The sequence below is a fragment of the Thamnophis sirtalis genome, unplaced genomic scaffold, assembly GCF_051295495.1.
Source record: "Thamnophis sirtalis isolate CommonGarterSnake01/CBP01778 unplaced genomic scaffold, rThaSir2_p1.2 scaffold_11, whole genome shotgun sequence".
NCBI classification, from domain to species: Eukaryota; Metazoa; Chordata; class Lepidosauria; order Squamata; family Natricidae; genus Thamnophis; species Thamnophis sirtalis.
Window position 1 is genome coordinate 44,956,851 of NW_028261391.1, and position 18,172 is coordinate 44,975,022.

The 18,172-nt window shown below is 43.4% G+C and overlaps 1 protein-coding gene across 7 annotated transcripts in view; it reads left to right on the plus strand.

The window, feature by feature from the left end:
* The first annotated feature begins 971 nt into the window (after nt 1-971).
* LDB1 (LIM domain binding 1) overlaps nt 972-18,172 on the plus strand; it is an 81,106-nt gene continuing 63,905 nt past the window's right edge. For 3 of the 7 annotated variants that reach the window (XM_087725719.1, XM_087725720.1, XM_014053953.2), the window contains exon 1: nt 974-1,426. In XM_087725719.1, coding sequence (XP_087581845.1) covers nt 1,402-1,426 — 25 coding nt within the window. In that variant the 5' untranslated portion in view covers nt 974-1,401. Of the gene's footprint in view, nt 1,427-18,172 lie in introns of all 7 variants that reach the window. The other 4 variants (XM_014053954.2, XM_087725718.1, XM_014053956.2 and 1 more) reach the window with 3 other exon arrangements.

Consider the following 18,172-nt stretch of genomic DNA (forward strand, 5'->3'; position numbering starts at 1 on the left):
TGGGCAGGAAGCTGCAGGCAGCTATTCTGTCTTTTAAAACATGTTTCTTTCTTTTCACATCCAGAGAAATATTCTGCCTTTTCAATATTTCCTAGGATATTTCATTTTTCTGTGAGAGGGCTGGATGATAACTTCCTACATAAGGATACAGCTTTTTCCTAGAAAAAAAAGTTGATTAAATGAGAGACAGATTTAAGGGACATTTGGATTTACAGATCTCAGAATGATTTGCAATAGATTGAATATTTCCTAATCACTGCACACTTTTCACCTACAAACCAATAACCCCATTCCCACTGTGAATGAAGTATCAGGTTTTTTTGTGGAAGAGCACTGTGAGCCTTAATCACTTCTGGAGTGCCTATTTGCCCACCTATGTATGTCTTATCTTTTTGTACCTGGCTTCACCTAGTAAATCTATGGATTCTAGTTCCTAACAAAGCAGAGCCTACTAACCAAAAATCCGCTCATCCTTGGAAAGCAGGCTTTGCAGGCAATCTGGAAGAACCTTCACTTTGTCCTTTCCAGAAATATTCCCACGAAGCCCAGTGGATAGGGAGAGCCTGAACTCGGAATATGGGACGGAAAATTTCTAATTAAAGCGGAAATTCGGATTTTTAAAAAGTACTGCCTCGGTGAAAGGGAAATGAGAGGATTTTTTTTGCTCTTTTTCTTTTTACTTAATCTAAATCACAATTCGCGCCCCCCCCAAAAACCCCAACCTGCGCACAAGTGAAGCCTATATGGTGCCTCTGACTGCAAACATGCCTGCACGCCTGCAAACGTGTCAGCACATGTCTTTTTCTGAGTGCGCCGCTCGCGCGCGCGCACACACACATACACGGAAGCGCGCATCTTGCCTTGCGTTCCCTCCCTTCCCTTCCGTCCCCTCCCCTTTCCTCTCCTTGCGCGAGCCCGCCTAGGGTGGCTACTGTGGCAGAGATTGGTGTGCTTTTCTCCATCTGCGTCACATGGCTGCCCCTCCCCCCTTCTCTCTCCTCGCCCTTCCCTTCCCTATCGCGGCTCGCCACTCTACTCAGGTCACTTTGACAAGCTCGCGCTCTCCTCCTCTTCTTCTTCCTCCTCCTCCTCCTTCGCCGCGCAATTAGCATATTAATCAGCCCAGCGATCGGATTCCGAGTCAGTCGGAGCGCAGGGTTGTCTCGCGCACAGCCAGGCCAACGCAAGCTCAGCCCTGCCCAGCCCTGGACTCGCCGACGAGCGGAGGGAGAGAGGCATCGGGCTGCCCCACTTACTGCGGTTGCTGTGCTTCCCGGCGGGGAGGCCCCACAATCGGGGGCGGCCTTGCCTAGCGGTTGGGGTCTCTCTCAGAGCGGCGGATGCCAGGACCCGCCGAGCGGGCACGTCGCACCTTTGCTGCGCCAGGCCGGGCATGTGAAGATGTCAGTAGGCTGTGCATGCCCAGGTGAGTCTCGGCGCGCGGAGAAAGAGAAGGGCTGGGGCGTACATCCTTTTTGCGAGTCCAGGGACTCTCCTTCCTTCTACCCCTGCCCGGGCCCCTCTGCAGTTGGGAACAGTCGGTGGGAAAACAACCTCGGAGCAATCTTCCTTCTTCCATGAAAAGACAAGGGAGAAAGAAAAATGGCATTTGGGAATTTAGGTTTCCCCAACAAGCACGGGCGCAGGAATTCGGTTTTTTGGCAGTGGGGGGGAACCTGGTATCGGTTTGGGATTGGGGCGCGCAGTGTCTGCTATGCACCGTTTTGCTTGCCGCTAACTGTTGGTATCAGTTGGGAAAGAAGTCTGGGGTTCCTGAGGGGTGGTAAATATCCGTGGAAGTTACTATGGAAGGGGAATATCCCTGGAAGGGGCGGCAATCTCCCGGGGGGGAAGGAAAGGAGGACTGGGGGACTAGAAGTATGATGCAGGTAATCTGAAGAGATGCTAAATTATAGATACCTATACCCAAATTACAGAAATAGTTAAGAGGGGGACCTGTCCTCAGTGGATCCTATTCTCTAGGGCTTCTCTGCATGGGCAGAGCATTGGCCAGGAGTGTTTGTGTTGATAGCAGAAGGATGCAGCTGTGCTGAGTTGCTGAGTTTTATGTGGTCTGGCCTCTCCTTCAAGGTTAACATTTGAAACATCTCTTCAGTTGAGGATCATGAATGCCCATTATGGAAGGCATGCCAATTCTCAAGGATGTGGTTATTGAGTTTGCTCTGTTTGTGTCAGGCAAAGCTTTGCTCCCCGATGGAGGAGGAGCTGCCTGAAGGGATAGCTCTTTGCATTGCTAAGTTGGCCTTTGTGGCCTGGGGGGAAGATGATGATAACATCTGTTTATGTGGAGGATGGACAAGCATCTTCCACCTTTAAGAAATGGAATCTGCATAGCTTTTAAACATGGTTGGCATAGATACAAATTCATCATTGCTGAATAGATTATAATGTACTCTATAATGGCTTTTTCACATGAAACTTAAGGAAATGCTACACTGTTAGCTTAAAAAAAGCTAGCATTTATCTTGAGTCAAGCTTGACTCCTAGTGACTTTATGGACAGGTCTTGATTGTTTGCTTGGCAACAGCATGGAAGCATTCTGTTGTTGTCTTCTCAATTGATGCAACCTTGCAATTTCATGGTCATTTCCCATCCAAGTGTCAACCAAGGCTAGCATTGCTTACTTTCCGAGATCATCCATGACAGTTGGATACAGACATTATGTGTTTCTTCCACTGCCCCACAACTTTGCTCCTGGAGCTTTTGGATTATTTTAAGCTTCCTGGAGTACCTTAAGCCTCCCACAGTGAAATAGGTGGGAAATAAATTTAATGAATAATAAATAGTACTAGAGTTTACTAGAGGACATATAAATATAGAGAAGATTGAATTTAGGATGAGATATTTTCCAAAATTGGGAAATGCAATTCAGGTATTAGTCTTCTTTAGAAACAGGATTATTTCAGCTTCTCTGCTTGAAATAAATGAACTATGCATTGTACAAGGATAGATTAGGCCCTTTTCAACAGGCAAGTCTGACATATTTAGACGCCTTTCACTCCAGGTATGAGGGATGATCTCCTCTACTGTAAGTTGACAGAGATATGGTTTCTTTCTGTAAGAATTCCTGCAGTTCTTGAAGAGCATTCGGCTCCATGCTGAGATTCTGCCAGCTGTGTAACATCCAGGTAGTACTTCCCAAGTTGTCTGTCTCAGTGCATCATGTTCCTTGCTCCAGATATAGGTAAATTCCTATAGAGCAGCACAACCATTCCTCCCTACCAGAAAGCCAGAACCGCATGCCTGCTCTGATGCTGGATATTTGAGTGGCTCACCTCTCTGATTCCGCCATTGCCCCCTACCTGTTGTCTGGCTGAATCTATTTCCTTAGCTTGCAGCAATCCCTGCTTTAAACAAGTCCTTTCCTTTCCTGTTTCCCTTCCCCCACCACCACTGCCACTACTACCTCCTTGTCCTCCTCCTCCATCTCCCGCTGGAAGCTGCCAGAGCGGCTGCTGCTTCCTCAAGCAGAAAGTCACGTGTTCTCCCTCCAAAGCCAGGCCAAACATTTAAAGCACCAGACACAGCATGGGCTTCTCCCCCTTCCCCCACCCAACTTCCTTTCACACTTTTCCAGGATTTCACCTCTCTCTCTCTCCCCCTCCCTCCTTGCCCATTGACTGAAATGGGGGATAGCAGGATAGCTCATGGAACCAGCATCCTGCTCCCAGGCTGCGGCTTGGACATACTTGATTTCGCTGAGGGAATTTCACATTTATACTTGCTCTGTGAGCTTCAGGTTAATTCTTGCTGCATCTGTAGCTAAATGCTCACAAATGTCTGTACAGGAAAATGCCATTCTTGCTATGTTGCTTTTTAGCTGAGCCTTGGGGAGGGTGAAGGGGCTGCGATGCAGCAAGGATTTGATTAAATCTCACCTTCCTACATCATTGCATTTGAAACAAACGCTGTGTTGTTACTATGCCATGCCCCACATTATGATGTAATCATGTTTATAGATAAGGTATTATAATTGTCCTGGGATTCAGAGGGCCTCCTATCAAATCAGCCTGCCAGTTGAATGTGGCCTTTAAAAAAAATGCAAATAAGAACCAAACTTCTGGGTTTATATTTTTGTGTATGATTTTCCTTCTCAAATTGAAGCTTTCCTTGTGATTTTGCTCTGGAGTTCATGACAGACTGTTTATTGGAACGAAGAACAAACAAGCTCCGGTTCTGGCTTTCTGCCAGCTAGAAACATTTAATGAACCTCTCATGTGGCTGCTCTTCTGGGGAGGGGGTGCATTAACTTGGAGGAGTTTCCAGCTGTGGGTGTCTGCCTTTAAAGAGGAAGCAGTGGCATTTGTAAGTTATAACAAAAGGGCTGCCTCCATTGGTCATTTCTACATATAGTGTAGCTCTTCTCCAAAGGATAAGGCAAAGCAAGTTCCTCATCGTCATTCTTTAGAGTGGAGGAAAATGTCTGATTCCAGAATTTGACCTGTTCATTTGCTTTTTGCTTTACAATTCTCCAGTTTCCTAAATTCAGATTTAAAAAAAAACTTTTCCATTTTTAAAGGGAAAAGAATGGCAAAAGTCTAAAATGCAGAAGGAGGGTATAACTGATTGAAGCTGGTACTGGACATGCTATCCCTTTGTCACTGTTCACTCAGGGAAGCTGCACTGTAGAGTGCATGATGATTTCCATGCAGTGAGGGAGGACTGTAAGAATTTCTACAATTGAACACAATTGAGCAGGAGTAACTTCAGTTCAAGGGGATTGCCATGGCTAGTTTTCTCTAAAACCATTTTGATGGATTGCAGTGAGTCAGGCAAAAAAAGTCTGCTTGGAAAATAATCAAAATGTTTAGATTTGTGAATGTTTTTTTTCATGTTTCTAATATGAAAAATTGACTGACAATTTTGAATTCATTGTATATCACATGGTTATGTGCTGAATCTATTTTCTAAATGCATTCATTGATCTACAAGTATCTGTACTATAATATTGGTAGCTTGATTATCTGCTTCTCTAAACATTAATCTACAAGATATAAGCTTGTCCTCTGGGAATAGTAAAATATAGGAATGTCTACCTTGATGGAAAGGTATAAAGATAATGCTTCCGAACTCAGTAAATCTGCATACCTCTAAAGATTTTGATATGCATGTTTTTCAAAGTGCCTTTGAATTTCTTCCTCAAAATTTCCCTCTTAGGCATAATCAAGGGTTGGTTAGATCATGTAACTCTGGCCATTGTTGACAGGATACTTTTTTTTAAAACCTTGAGGTAAAACTTACTCTAGCTTTTTGTTTGTGTGCTGCTGAGGATTTCCAAGTTAGGATTGGGCTACAAGAACCTTTCTCTCTTAATGTAAAAGTGTCATATATATTCCTGAGAATTCAGATAACCTTCCTCACAAAACTTTTCTTATATTTTCATATTCCTCTATGTTTTTATGAATTAGCATGAATTAATTAACATTCTCTATGAAGTGGAGTGGGTGGATTATAATGCATTTCGAAATAAAAATCTTTAGAGGGTGAAATGGTAAAGAAATATCATATTACCTTATTTCACATCACACACAAAAAAACCTTTATGGTATTATGAAACCATTCCTTCTTGCTTGCATTTTCTTCATTGGCAGAGTATGTAATGCTGTTTACTTGTGTTATTCTACATTACTATTAACTATGTTGTTGTTTACTTGTGATATTTTTATTTCTCTTCATGCATTTACTCAATTTTGCTGTTCATAATGCATTTAAAATATATTTTAGAGCTCACATTTGCCTGGCTTTGTTAAAATTGATGGGTACAAATAACTGAAGCTGCTTACCTGTCATGTATCTCTCATTTCCACTATTCGTCTGATATGGATTGTAAGATTGCAGGATTAGTGCTCAATGTTAAGTTCAGTGTGAAATCACAATGATAAATACATTTTCATTTTACGAAGGAAGAGTAGTGCCTGCATTGCAGTATTGTGTCCTAATGTGGAGGCATTCTAGATTATTTTAGTCCTTTATCCTGACTTTATAATCTCAGACAGAAAATATGACTTGGGAGGCATTACATTTTAAAACTGAATTGCCAGCAGTCATACTGGAAATTATAGCTGAAACTCCTTCCTTTGCAAGTCCCACCATCACTTTCATAAGCAGAAAATAAAGACCAAGGATCTGCTCCAGTGGTTGTACTGTATTCTTTGAAAGGAATACCAATTCTAAATTATTTTAATATTATCTCTGAATTGCTTTTTGTTCTGAGTTGTCAAGATGGGTTAGGAGAGAGATCATGGAAATAAAAGTGATCCATCCTTTGTTCCTTATAGTATTTTTAAAATATATTTGAGCAAGCGAGAGAGCTTGAGTAAGTTTCTGCGTAAGTAGAAATTCTTACTGAGCAGTGATAGGCAAATAGCAGCTCTCTAGTTTTGGGGGACTACAACTTAGTGCTTACAATTGTTTACCATCATTCATGCTAACTAGAGAAGCTGTAGCTCAAGTCCAGAATGCTTGGAGGCCCACCACATTGCTCACTCCTCTCCAGAAATGTATTTAAGATATTCTTTGGTTTCCAAATTTTCAGCAAATTCCCCTCCCTTTTTTTAAGGACCAGAAGCTAAAGTTTGTTTTAAAAGAAAATGAGATTCCCAATCTGAATACAATGCACAATAAATAAGAATTTTCTCCTCCAGTAAGGAACATACTGAGATATAATTTTATTTCCTTTTGAATCAGAAACTAGTCTTAAAAAGAAATACTTGCTTTGTTTATTAAGCTCTTTAAAGGTTGAAATACTGGAGTGACTTACATAAGTCTATATCCCAATGTTCTGAGTGTTACTTCTTGAAACTAGTATAAACTACATGATAATTTCTGCTGATAGCACTAGGCATGTTCAAAATAAGAACGAGGCAGTGTTAACCTACTTTTGACTTTGGCAGGCGTTCTAGCAAATAAATGATACTGTGCAGTTTAACATAGACTCCATTATTGCAATAAATGAGTTAGGAAATCACTTTTCCATTTGGAGCTACTAACCACTGTTACAGAAATGCCAAATAGAAATGAGGGAAGCACACAGACAGCTCCTGACTTGTAAATGACAAAAAATTTAAAATAGAAAGTATGAGGAGAGAATTTAAGTAGATTAATATTGTTCAGTGGATAGCTGTACAAACACAAACTTGTCTTAGGTTGTTTGACAAGAAAAGATCAGACAATATATCTATTTCCCAATGAAATAAGCCATGACCTAGCTAACTTTTCATGTTGCGCAGCTAAAATTGTCCACTAATTCTAATAAATTCCTAAAATTGCATAGTTTATACAGCACATTGAATAATAAACTTATCTCATTGGCTTAATTTACACAGCATTCTGAAACACAACTAGCCTATCATGTTTTAGCTTACTATGTTGTATAAACTTCATCAGCATCAGTATGTTTATATGATTTGTAAGAGAAGCACATGAATTAAATTCAAACTTTGTGGAAAACACATATAGAAACCGCGGAAATCTGCACTGCTTATGGATTTGAAAGAATTCAGAGTATGTGGGAAAGAGGTACCTGAAAAAACTCTGTAAATGAAATATTGACTGAGCAGTGTTGGGCTGTAGGGTTTAAATACTGCCTGTAATTTCACTAAGAGAGACAAATAATACAGCAAATGCTGATGTCCAATTTCTCCTAGCAGCGGACATTTGAAAGAGTGCTTGGCAAACCAAAAGGAAGGAGGTTTTTTTTATTATTATCCAAGCCACAGGATGGCAGTAGTTGCTGACAGGAATTTCCCCCCCTTCCTACTGTCGCCCTCCCCCCTCTGCGAGTGCAGGGTCTGTCAACTGAATGTTGATCTGTTGGTTGTGACAGGAATTGACTGATCAGCTTCTTGCCTGAGCCTGATATCCGGACTGAGAGAATGAGTAGCCCAAAGTCACCCAGCCAACAACTTGCATGCCTAAGGCAATACTAGAACTCAGAGTTTGCTGGTTTCTAGCCTGGTGCCTTTACCACTAGACCAAACTAGCTCTCAGATGCTGATAGGAATTGTTGCCCAGGAAAAGAGAATTGGAGATAGGACTTTGCTGCCTGCGATGGCCAGATTAGAAAAACAGTAGAATGAGGATGGAGACAGTAGGTGGTAAATGGAGGCAGGAGCAGTAAATATCCATCAGTGATGGTTGGTGGGAGATGAGAGAGCTAGATTGTCCATGTGTGTGGCTTTTCCTGCGTATGTTCAGAACTGGAGCAGTAGTTAATTGGGAACTGTCACATGCTGGGTGCATGTGAGACCCTGCCAGCCAGACTGCAGCAACTCGCTGTACTCTGCTGCTTGGCTGCCTAGGGGATTCACCAGCCAATCGCCTCCAAGAGAAATACAAAAGAGCCTCCTTGCTGCCAGCCTGGGGCTCACTCAGCACCGCCTGGGTATGCACTAGTCTTGGGAATAGAGAGGGGATGGGCAAGGCTGGGGGAGGGGGGACTGCAGGAGGCAGGAAGTGCTTCCTATTGGGACAGGCTAAAGCTGCAGCAAACTGGAATTCCCCTTTACCATCCAGCTACTTCTCTTGCAATCACTCAGATTGTTTTCTGCTGAAAGAAGCTGATTCTAAACAAACTCCCAGGTCCCTTCGCGACTTGACCATCTGTCTTTCATATTTGAGAAGAACTTTCCTAAGCTGGCCTCCCCTCTCAAGAGTCATATCTGCAAAGATAAACTGACCTCTGAAAACCTATGCTGGAGCAGCTGGAAGAAGCAATTGCAGTAGAAAAAATGGCAAGGGATGAAAGAGACTAAAACCCTCTTCTTTCTCACTACTCTCTTCTTTCTCACTCCTCTCAATTTCCTACCCTCCAATGGGGCTTTGCTAGCTCAGGATTTAAGTTTACTTCTTAGTGGAGGTTGGAGGGCTAAGGAAGACATGCAAGGAATAATGGGAAGCTAAATCAGTTTGGGGTTTAAAAATCTGGCATAACACTAGATACAATGAAAAGACAACTGCATGAAAACAAAATAAACTACTTTTTATCATTATTTTATTTGTGATACAACAGTTGGTTCACATATGGCGTAAAGCCATACAATTAAGCTGAGTGGGCAGCTTTCCCAGGATTGGAAGCTGCAATTTGCATCTCCAATCAGCATGAAGGTCAAAGTTGATGTCACTGGTGAGAAAGATGCCCCATTTTTAGCCTTGGAGGAATTAAGGGTAGGAATAGAGACAGGAATCACTGGGAGACAAATTGTTCTCACTCCTATATTAAAAAAAAAACTTTCTTAGATGTTAGGGTATGGTCCAAATCACTGCTAGATTTCTGCGATTCCATTTTGGATTCTTTGGGAGGATATATGAGTGGAAATTGAAACAGTTTGCCTCCTAGTGGCTTTTTGTTCCCAAGATCTTTTTAAGAAATAAAAATTGTGCTGTTGAAATCAGCCATTTTGCCACCTCTATTCTGACCCCTTTCTAAGCTTGTGAACCTCTCTCTTGAATGTGATTCCCAGGACAATTTCCTTCATCTGAATTCTTTTCCCTCTGGTATCCACACTTTTCTTGTGTTTTTTAGATTTCCTGATCAGGAATTTTTAATTTCCTCTAACTGCCTATCTACAACAATGAAACACATTTTTAAATTTTGTTTTCATGTATCCTGCACTTTTCTCTATATTTTGTGTTCTTTGTCACCTAATCCTTTCTGATTGTACAGTGTTTACATACTTTCTAAAATTGCCACAAAGTCTCCCTGTGTAATTATATTTTAGGGAAGCACATGAAATACCGTAATACAAGGTAAATCAGGTTTCCACTGCAATATCACCAAGCAATACAAGGTCTTGATTAAGATATTGCTACCCTGTTTCCCCCAAAATAAGACCTCCCAGGATAATAAGCCCAATTGGGTTTTTGGGCGCATGCGCTAAAATAAGCCATCCCTGAAAATATTACAACACAGTAGCAGCCATGAGGTAACCATGCTCGCCACCTTCTGCACCTAAAAAATAACAAGACCTCCCCGAAAATAAGGCCAAGCGCTTATTTCAGGGGTCAAAAGAAAATAAGACTGTCTTATTTTCGGGGGAAACACGGTAGTTATTTAGCTGATTAGAACAATGCAATTATAAGGTTGAAAGCAGAATAAATTTAGGATGTTTGACCCTTTCTGATCTAGGACCTTCATAGTGAACTTTAACATAGAGGTGAGAGAAAATCTCGACTTGCAGAATTGATTACAATAATATTCTAAATGTTGTTCCTTACCTACTATAATATTTTCAAATATCCCAGATATGAATCCCAGGTAGGTATTGCAGAACTTTGTTCACTACTGTATACAACTTTTTCATTGACTGAAATTTTTCATCATGCATGGTTAAGAGATAATAAGATTCTTGTTTTATGTCATTCTTTAGCTATTAGCAGCCTTAAGGATGTTACAAGGAATTAACAGTAGTGTAGGTTTCTGTTTCTTTGCAAAATATGCTTTGAAGTTATAGTTCTATTAAGCTTTTGTCATGCAGTAATTATGACTAAAGTGTTATCACAAACTATTGGTCCTGATTTTTAGGTAGGATATGCCAGACAACAGAATTTCAATAATCAGTTACATTTGGTATCTTGCAAATGTATGGGGACAATGTGGACTGAGTTTCATTTTAACAAAATAAATAAGCTGACCGAAAAATTAAGGAAATTTAGTTATGTATGACTAAAGAAAAGAAAAGGGGGGAATCTGCACTTGGTATGAAATCTAGAATTTAGTGCTAATCTGATACCCTGCTGCATCCATATTTACCTTGTGAAACTGGAAGGTTACTTAACTCATCCTCTGTGTTTTGTTTTTTTTACAAATAATTTATGTAAAAGATCATGTTTAAGCCATGATCATTATCTCTGCACTGCATAGATATTCTTTCATTCTAATAACTGACTATAAATTGCAAATAAAATGGTCTACTTAACAGAAATGTATTGTCCTACACCAAAATATTACATAGAAATAAGAATAGTGAGAGTTGTTCTGCCTCTTTGAGACAAGTGACTGTCCAGTCTCTTCTTAAAAACCTCCTGTGATGAAGCACCCAAAAAGTTTGAAGGCAAGCTGTTCCACTGGTTAATTATTCCATCAGGAAATTTCTCTTTAGTTCTAGGTTGGTTCTTTCCTTGATTAGTTTCCCTCTATTGCTTCTTGTCTTGCTTTCAGGTGCTTTGAAGAATAGGTTGATTCCCTCTTCTTTGTGGCAACCCCTTAGATATTGGAATATTATGCCACCCCTAGTCTATCTTTCCATTCAACTAGACTTTACCAATTCCTGCAACTGTTCTTCATATGTTCTCCATAGTGAGGGGGGAGGAGTATCCAGAATGGGTTGACCTTGTCCTCTCCTGATTGGATGAGTCAGATAAGCTCTTTGGGCAACGCCCCCTGGCCACCAGGTATTCCCCATTATTTGACTCATCCACTCACTGGAAAGCTGCACCATTCTTCCAGTAATTTACAAAGGATTAAGGAAAATAAGCTTGGACTTGGTGAATCCTGCCTTCCTATATCGCGCACAGCCTCCTCCTGCAAGGACTGGACTGCCACAAGCCCCCTGGGGCGGCATGCTGTCCTGGCCACTGTGTGAGACCGGAGTCACTCAGTGAGGACCTTTGCCGGGCAAGCAGGAGGAGAGGGCACAAGCCTCCTGAAGGCAAGCCCTTGCCACAGAGGTTCACAGGCACAGGAGCGCTCCCCCGCTCCCCTCGGGTTGAGCCACGAACCGTGGCTTGTTAAAACGTCCAGGAGGGCCTGCGCTGGCAGCAATCACCAGAGAACGAGGTGAGAGCCGGAGAGGTTCAGAAAGAGCTGTGGGAGGCAGGGGGAGACGAGAGAGAGAGCCTCCAGCGGCAGCGGCAGCTGCATGGCAGCCTGCAAAGGCACAAGCCATTTCCATGTGCTCCAGCAAAGAGGGGGCCATCTTGAAACTACATAGTCCAAGATGGCGGCCCCCAGCAGCTCAGAGGAGGCCGGCAGGAGCCGAGCTCTCAGCCCTGCAGCAACAACATCGGAGGCTCTGAGGAGCCCTTAAAAATGTTAGAGACCATCGCAGAAGCATTAGCCAAGGGCGGGGGAGGCAGGCAAAGGCCAAAAGGAGGCATATCACCATCAAGGGGGTTAAAGAGGCAGGCGGTGGATCAATCCCTCCCCTCCAAGCCTACCTCCAAGATGAATCACAGAGGCAGCTGCCACAAGCCCGCAGCAGGAAGAACCCCCTCCCCCCAAACCTGAGGAAAGATTGCCACTAGGGCAGGGTGGAAGAAAGGAACCCCTCCCCCCAGGTGAGGATTCCCTTCGGCTTTGTCATCTGGTGTTCCAGCAACCTTGCTATCACGATTTATGCAAGCCCTATTCTGTCCTTTTCTGATTGCTTGAGTAGCCTCTTCCCTTTAAGGAAAAACTTCCTCTAAGGGAAAAGTTTTAAGGAACAGAAAGGGGGGGGGGCGAGAAGCCTCTCAGCAGGAGGCCGGCACAAGCTGTGTTTTTTTTGTTGCTAATTCTTGAGGGCGGGGCTATGGTATTTGCCCCGCAGAGCCATTTGGGAAGAATAGCAATAGCAGTTAGACTTATATACCGCTTCATAGGGCTTTCAGCCCTCTCTAAGCGGTTTACAGAGTCAGCATATTGCCCCCAACAACAATCCGGGTCCTCATTTTACCCACCTCGGAAGGATGGAAGGCTGAGTCAACCCTGAGCCGGTGAGATTTGAACAGCCGAACTGCAGTCAGCTGAAGTAGCCTGCAGTGCTGCATTTAACCACTGCACCACCTCGGCTCTATAGAAGAAGGGGGAGGAGAGGCCCCACGTGGCCCAAGATGGCAGCCCCCTGCAGCTGGGAGGACAAGCAGGAATCAAGTCCTCGCTGCTAAAGGCTGCAGCTCCATTGGAGGGACAAAAGAGCCTCCAATCAGATAGAGATTACCCCTGAAGGCCTTCATTCTCCCAGTTGGTGCAAGATCACCTGTCTTTGCTTTTAGAAGAGTTTGAGCGCTACTTCCCAACCCCAAAAGACCCACGAACTGGTAAGGAATGGATCCACGACCCATTTGTCAACAAACCAGACGAATGTAGCATGTCTGTACAAGAAGAAGATCAACTGCTGGAGATTGCAAATGACGGCGGCCTTAAAACTGCATTTGAGACAACAACTCTGCCGGTGTTCTGGATTAAAGTCATGGCGGAATATCCTGAGATTGCCACTACAGCTCTTAAGTCCCTTTTGCCTTTTCCAACATCCTATCTGTGTGAAGCGGGGTTTTCTGCAGTGACAGCAACCAAAACAAAACAACGAAATAAACTGGACATAAGCAAGACACTTCGGGTGTCATTGTCTCCTATTACCCCCAGATGGAACCGTCTCGTTGCAGAAAAACAAGCTCAGGGTTCTCATTGATTCACTAGATTCTAGTAACTAGAGCGCTTAGTTAAAGTTTAACTGTTAAAATGTTAAAGCACTTTATATTTATGTAATTGTATTTTATTTTGTAAGGTATGTTTAAACACAATAAAATAAAAGTTGTTTAATCAAAACAATCTGATATATAAACAATCAATGTGTCGTTGCGAACAATGCCCCCCCACCCCTGCGTGCGCTCAGCGGGCCACGGTAAAATTATCAAAGGCTGACTGGTCCGCGGCGATAAAAAGGTTGGGGACCACTGTTATAAAGTGGTATTAACACTTCACGTGATCTTGGTTCTATTCCTCTGTTTATGCAGCCTAAAACTGTGTTGGCCTTTTTGGCAGCTGCTGCACGCTGCTGGCTCATATTTAAATGGTTGTCCACTAGGACTCCAATATCCCTTTCACAGTTACTATTGTGGAGCAAGGTATACTGTACCTGTGCATTTTGTTTCTGTTGCCTAAATGTAGAACCTTACTTCATCAAATTTCATTTTATTAGATTGTGCTCAATGTTCAGTGTATCAAGATTCTTCTGTATCTTTAGCCTGCATTCTGGAGTGTTGGCTATTCCTGCCAGCTTGGGGTCATCTGCAAATTTGATGAGTCCCCCCACCGATCAGCATTTAACAAACAGAGAGCTAACAGTCATTCTGGCTCCTTCTTATGACTGCTTGAGGTAACAGCATCCAGCACATTTGCAGCAGTACTTAAAGAAACAGTACTACGATCATGGCATATATATTGCTAACTCAACTGTTAGCTTACATACCTAACACCCTCATCCAAATCACTGATAAAGATGTTGAAGAGTACTGGGCCCAACACAGAGCCTTGGGGTACTCCACTGCATATTTCCCTCCATGAAGAATGTCCAACTATGAGAAATCGCAGAAGTACCTCAGATAGCCTATGATCTTAGACAGCATTCGCTGAGGGCAGAACATATATCAGGGGTGGAGAACATCAGAGCCGACTGGCTCAGCCAGACTGAGGTGGACAATTTGGAGCGGAAGCTGTAGCCAGCAATCTTCAAGGAGCTGGCGGAGTGCTTCGAACGCCCAGAGGTCAACTAATTTGCCACGTCCCTCAACGCTTAGCTCCCGAGGTTCTTCTCCAGGTACCAGACACGGGGGGCAGAAGGGGTGGATGCTCTGCGAAGCCCCTGGCCCAGGGGTCTTCTGTATGCCTTTCCGCCCTTACCCCTGATCCCCAGGGTCATACAGAAAATCCTTTGGGAGGGGGAAGAAGTGGTTCTGTTGGCTCCTCACTGGCCCCAGAGGCCGTGGTTTGCAGATCTCCAGTCGCTTTCAGGGGAGAAGCCCTGGAGAATCCCCCAGGAGAGGATATCCCTCAACCAGGGGTCGCTGGAGCACCCAGACCCTCAATGGCTCCAGCTGACCGCTTGGCACTTGAGTGGAACATCCTGGGGAAAGACCTCTTTTCCCCCAGGGTGATACAGACTATCCAGACTGCCCGCACACCCTCCACGGAGCGTATCTATGGCTCCATGTGGCAGGTCTTTGCCTCATGGCATAACTCCCTGGAGTACTATCCTACCCAGGCCACAGTGCCACAGGTTCTGGACTTCCTCCAGGCAGCCCTGGACAGAGGGTTAGCTCCTAACACGATTAGGAGACAGGTTTCAGCCATCTCATCAGTTCTCCTGCCTGGCAGGAACCAGAGTTTGACTCACCATCCTATGGTCAGGCAATTCCTCAAGGGGGCTTCCAATCCCAAACCGCCCACGGTGTTCAGGACCCTTCCTGGGACTTACACAGGATAGGGGACGCTCTAACAGGCCCTCCATTTGACCCTTTATGAACAGTTTCCCTTAAGTGCCTGTCTCTTAAGGTGGCTTTCCTGGTGGCCATCACCTCCGTCAGGCGGATATCCGAGCTGCAAGCTCTGTCCACCAGGGAGGATCTCTGTGTCTTCCATCAAGACAGGGTGGGGTTACAACTGGATCCGTCCTTCATCCCCAAGGTGTGCTCCTGCTTCCATCGAGCCCAGGAACTGATTTGCCCAACTTCTGTCCAGATATTTCTCACCCGTTGGAGAAGAAGTGGCACACTCTGGACGTAAGGAGAACTCTGAGGATTTACCTCAGGAGAACCAGGCCAAACAGGAAATCTGAAGCTCTGTTTGTCTCCTTCCAACAGGGTCCTGGGTAACAAAGTAACTTCCACAATAGGCAGGTGGTTGCGAAACTGCATTGCCACTGTATACCAATTGCAGGGCTTATAGACACCAATCATATCACAGCTCTCTCCACGCAGAGCACAGCCACATCCATGGCCTGGGCCACGTAGGCATCCCTGGCCGAAATCTGCAGGGCAGCCACGTGGGCTTCCCCCTCTCCCTTTGTTAGGAAATATAAACTGGGTTCTTTTGCCTCGGCAGAAGCCTCTTTGGCCGCAGGGTGTTGCAGACGGTTCACAGGGTGGGACCACGCCTCAACTGGCATGAGTGGGGGACATGGGGCCTCAGGGGTCTCCCTCCCTAGGGACATGCAGGCTTTGGTACGTCCCATTCTGGATACTCCTCCCCCCTCACTATGGAGAAAGGGTGTTGGTACTTACCTGATACGGCTCTTCTCATAGTGGGGGGAGGAGTATCCAGTCCCACCCTGACTATGTTTGTACGACTAAGTTTTATGTTCATTGTTTTATGAAGTTATATAAATATTGATGTTGAAGACGATAAAAGCTAAGAACTGAATTAAGAGTCTGGAGTGAATGGTGCAACGAGTCGGATAGAGCTCTTCATCAAATATGGGAAGTCCTGCTGGCCAGGGGGCGTTGCCCAAAGAGCTTATCTGACTCATCCAATCATGAGAGGACAAGTTCAACCCATTCTGGATACTCCTCCCCCCACTATGAGAAGAGGCGTATCAGGTAAGTACCAACACCCTTTTTAGTCTCCAGTACCCTAATTATCTTCTTTGTTCTTTTCTGTACGCTTTCTCAACATCCTTTTTATATCCTGGTGACCAAAACTGGATGCAATGTTCCAAGTGTGGTCTTACCAAGGCATTATAAGGTAGTATTATATTTGATGTGATCTTGATTCCATCCCTCTGTTAATGCAGCCTAAAACTGCATTGATTTTTTTTTGGCAGCTGCAACACATTTCTGGCTCATATTGATTGTCCACTAGGACTCCAAGGTCCCTCTCACAGTTATTACTATTGAACCAGGTGCCACCTATTCTATCCATGTACATTTGTTTTTTCTTGTCTAAATGTAGAATCTTACTTTTCTCACCATTGAATTTCATTTTGTTAGACAGAGCACATTGTTTAAGTCTGTCAAAATTCTTCTCTATCTTGAGCCTATTTTCTGGAGTGTTGGCTATTCCGGCCAGCTTGATGTCATTTGAAATGTGATGAGTTCCTTTCTATCCCCTCATCTAAATGATTTATGAAGATATTGAAGAGCACTGGGGAAGAGGATGGTGTTATAAATTTGCTTCAATTCTTATGATTTGAGAGGCTGACTTGAGATTTTTTTTTTAAAGTCCTATAATACTGATACAATATAGATCAGGACTCTAACCCCTACCCTCATCCTAACCCTCACCCTAACCGTAACCGTAACCCTAATCCTCACCCTAACCCTCACCCTCACCCTAACACTAACCTGGCAATTTTAAGACTTGTGGACTTCAACTCCCTGAATTCTAAAACCAAACATGTTGCCAAGTTTGAAGATTCCTAATGTAGATATTAATAGTACTGCATATTGTATTGTCAATATAATGTTAGAAAAGTGACTCCTGATTTTAACAATAACACTTTAGTAGTGACCGGATGAAAGATGTAAAGAGTTTAGCAATTCTTTTTTGTTGTTGTTGTTGTTTCCTTCTTAAAACAAGAACAAGTATTGGTCTCCTGTTTATACAGTATTGTACTGTTTGGATATTAACATCATCTTATTATCTGATGGGAATTTGGGAAATGGGCTAGTAAGGTCATTTTCACAGACCTGACAGTAGTGCAAACTGAGGATTTTATATGTATGCATGTAATCTTGGGCAAAGACAGAAATTGGAGAAATAATGGCAAGAAGAAAATCAAGCCTGCTCCTCAAATTTTTTGCATAAAGAAAATGGGACGTACAGGAAAGGTTCTTATCAGGCAGCAGCAGGAGAATTTGTGGTTTCCTTCAGTTGATGGGACACTGGGAGAGCTTGAATAGCCCCTTATTTATCTTCTTGGGAGAAAAAAACTTACTCGTTTATGGCTCATGTGACATAGATATTTTATTAATGTATTTGATTTATATCCTGCTTATCATTTAGGAAGTAAAGGTGGACTACATAGTATTCTCTCCTCCTATTTCCCCCCACAACATTAACTCCATGAAGTAGGTTGGACTGAAAATGTGACTGGCTCAAAGACACTCAGTGAGCCTCTGTGGCTGAAGATGGACTAGAATCAGGGTCTCCTTGCTCCAACATCAATACATTATCCTGGTTTTCTAAAAGTCAGAAGATGGGTGGGGGCAAAGTTAGATCATTAAGGTGTCTTCAGTGAAACAAACCTACTTCAAGTGAATTTGTTAATGAAAAGTGGCTTACATTTGGTGTGCCATGGTAGTGTTATTAGGGAAAAAAGCAGTCTTCCCTGGTCAGATGTTTTCTAAATAGATTGAATGGCAACTCCTATAATGTTAGGCCAACATGACTAGTGGCTATGAGTGCTAATAATAATGAAGGTTCTTTAGCTATTACAATTGTGTCGGAGACACCCAA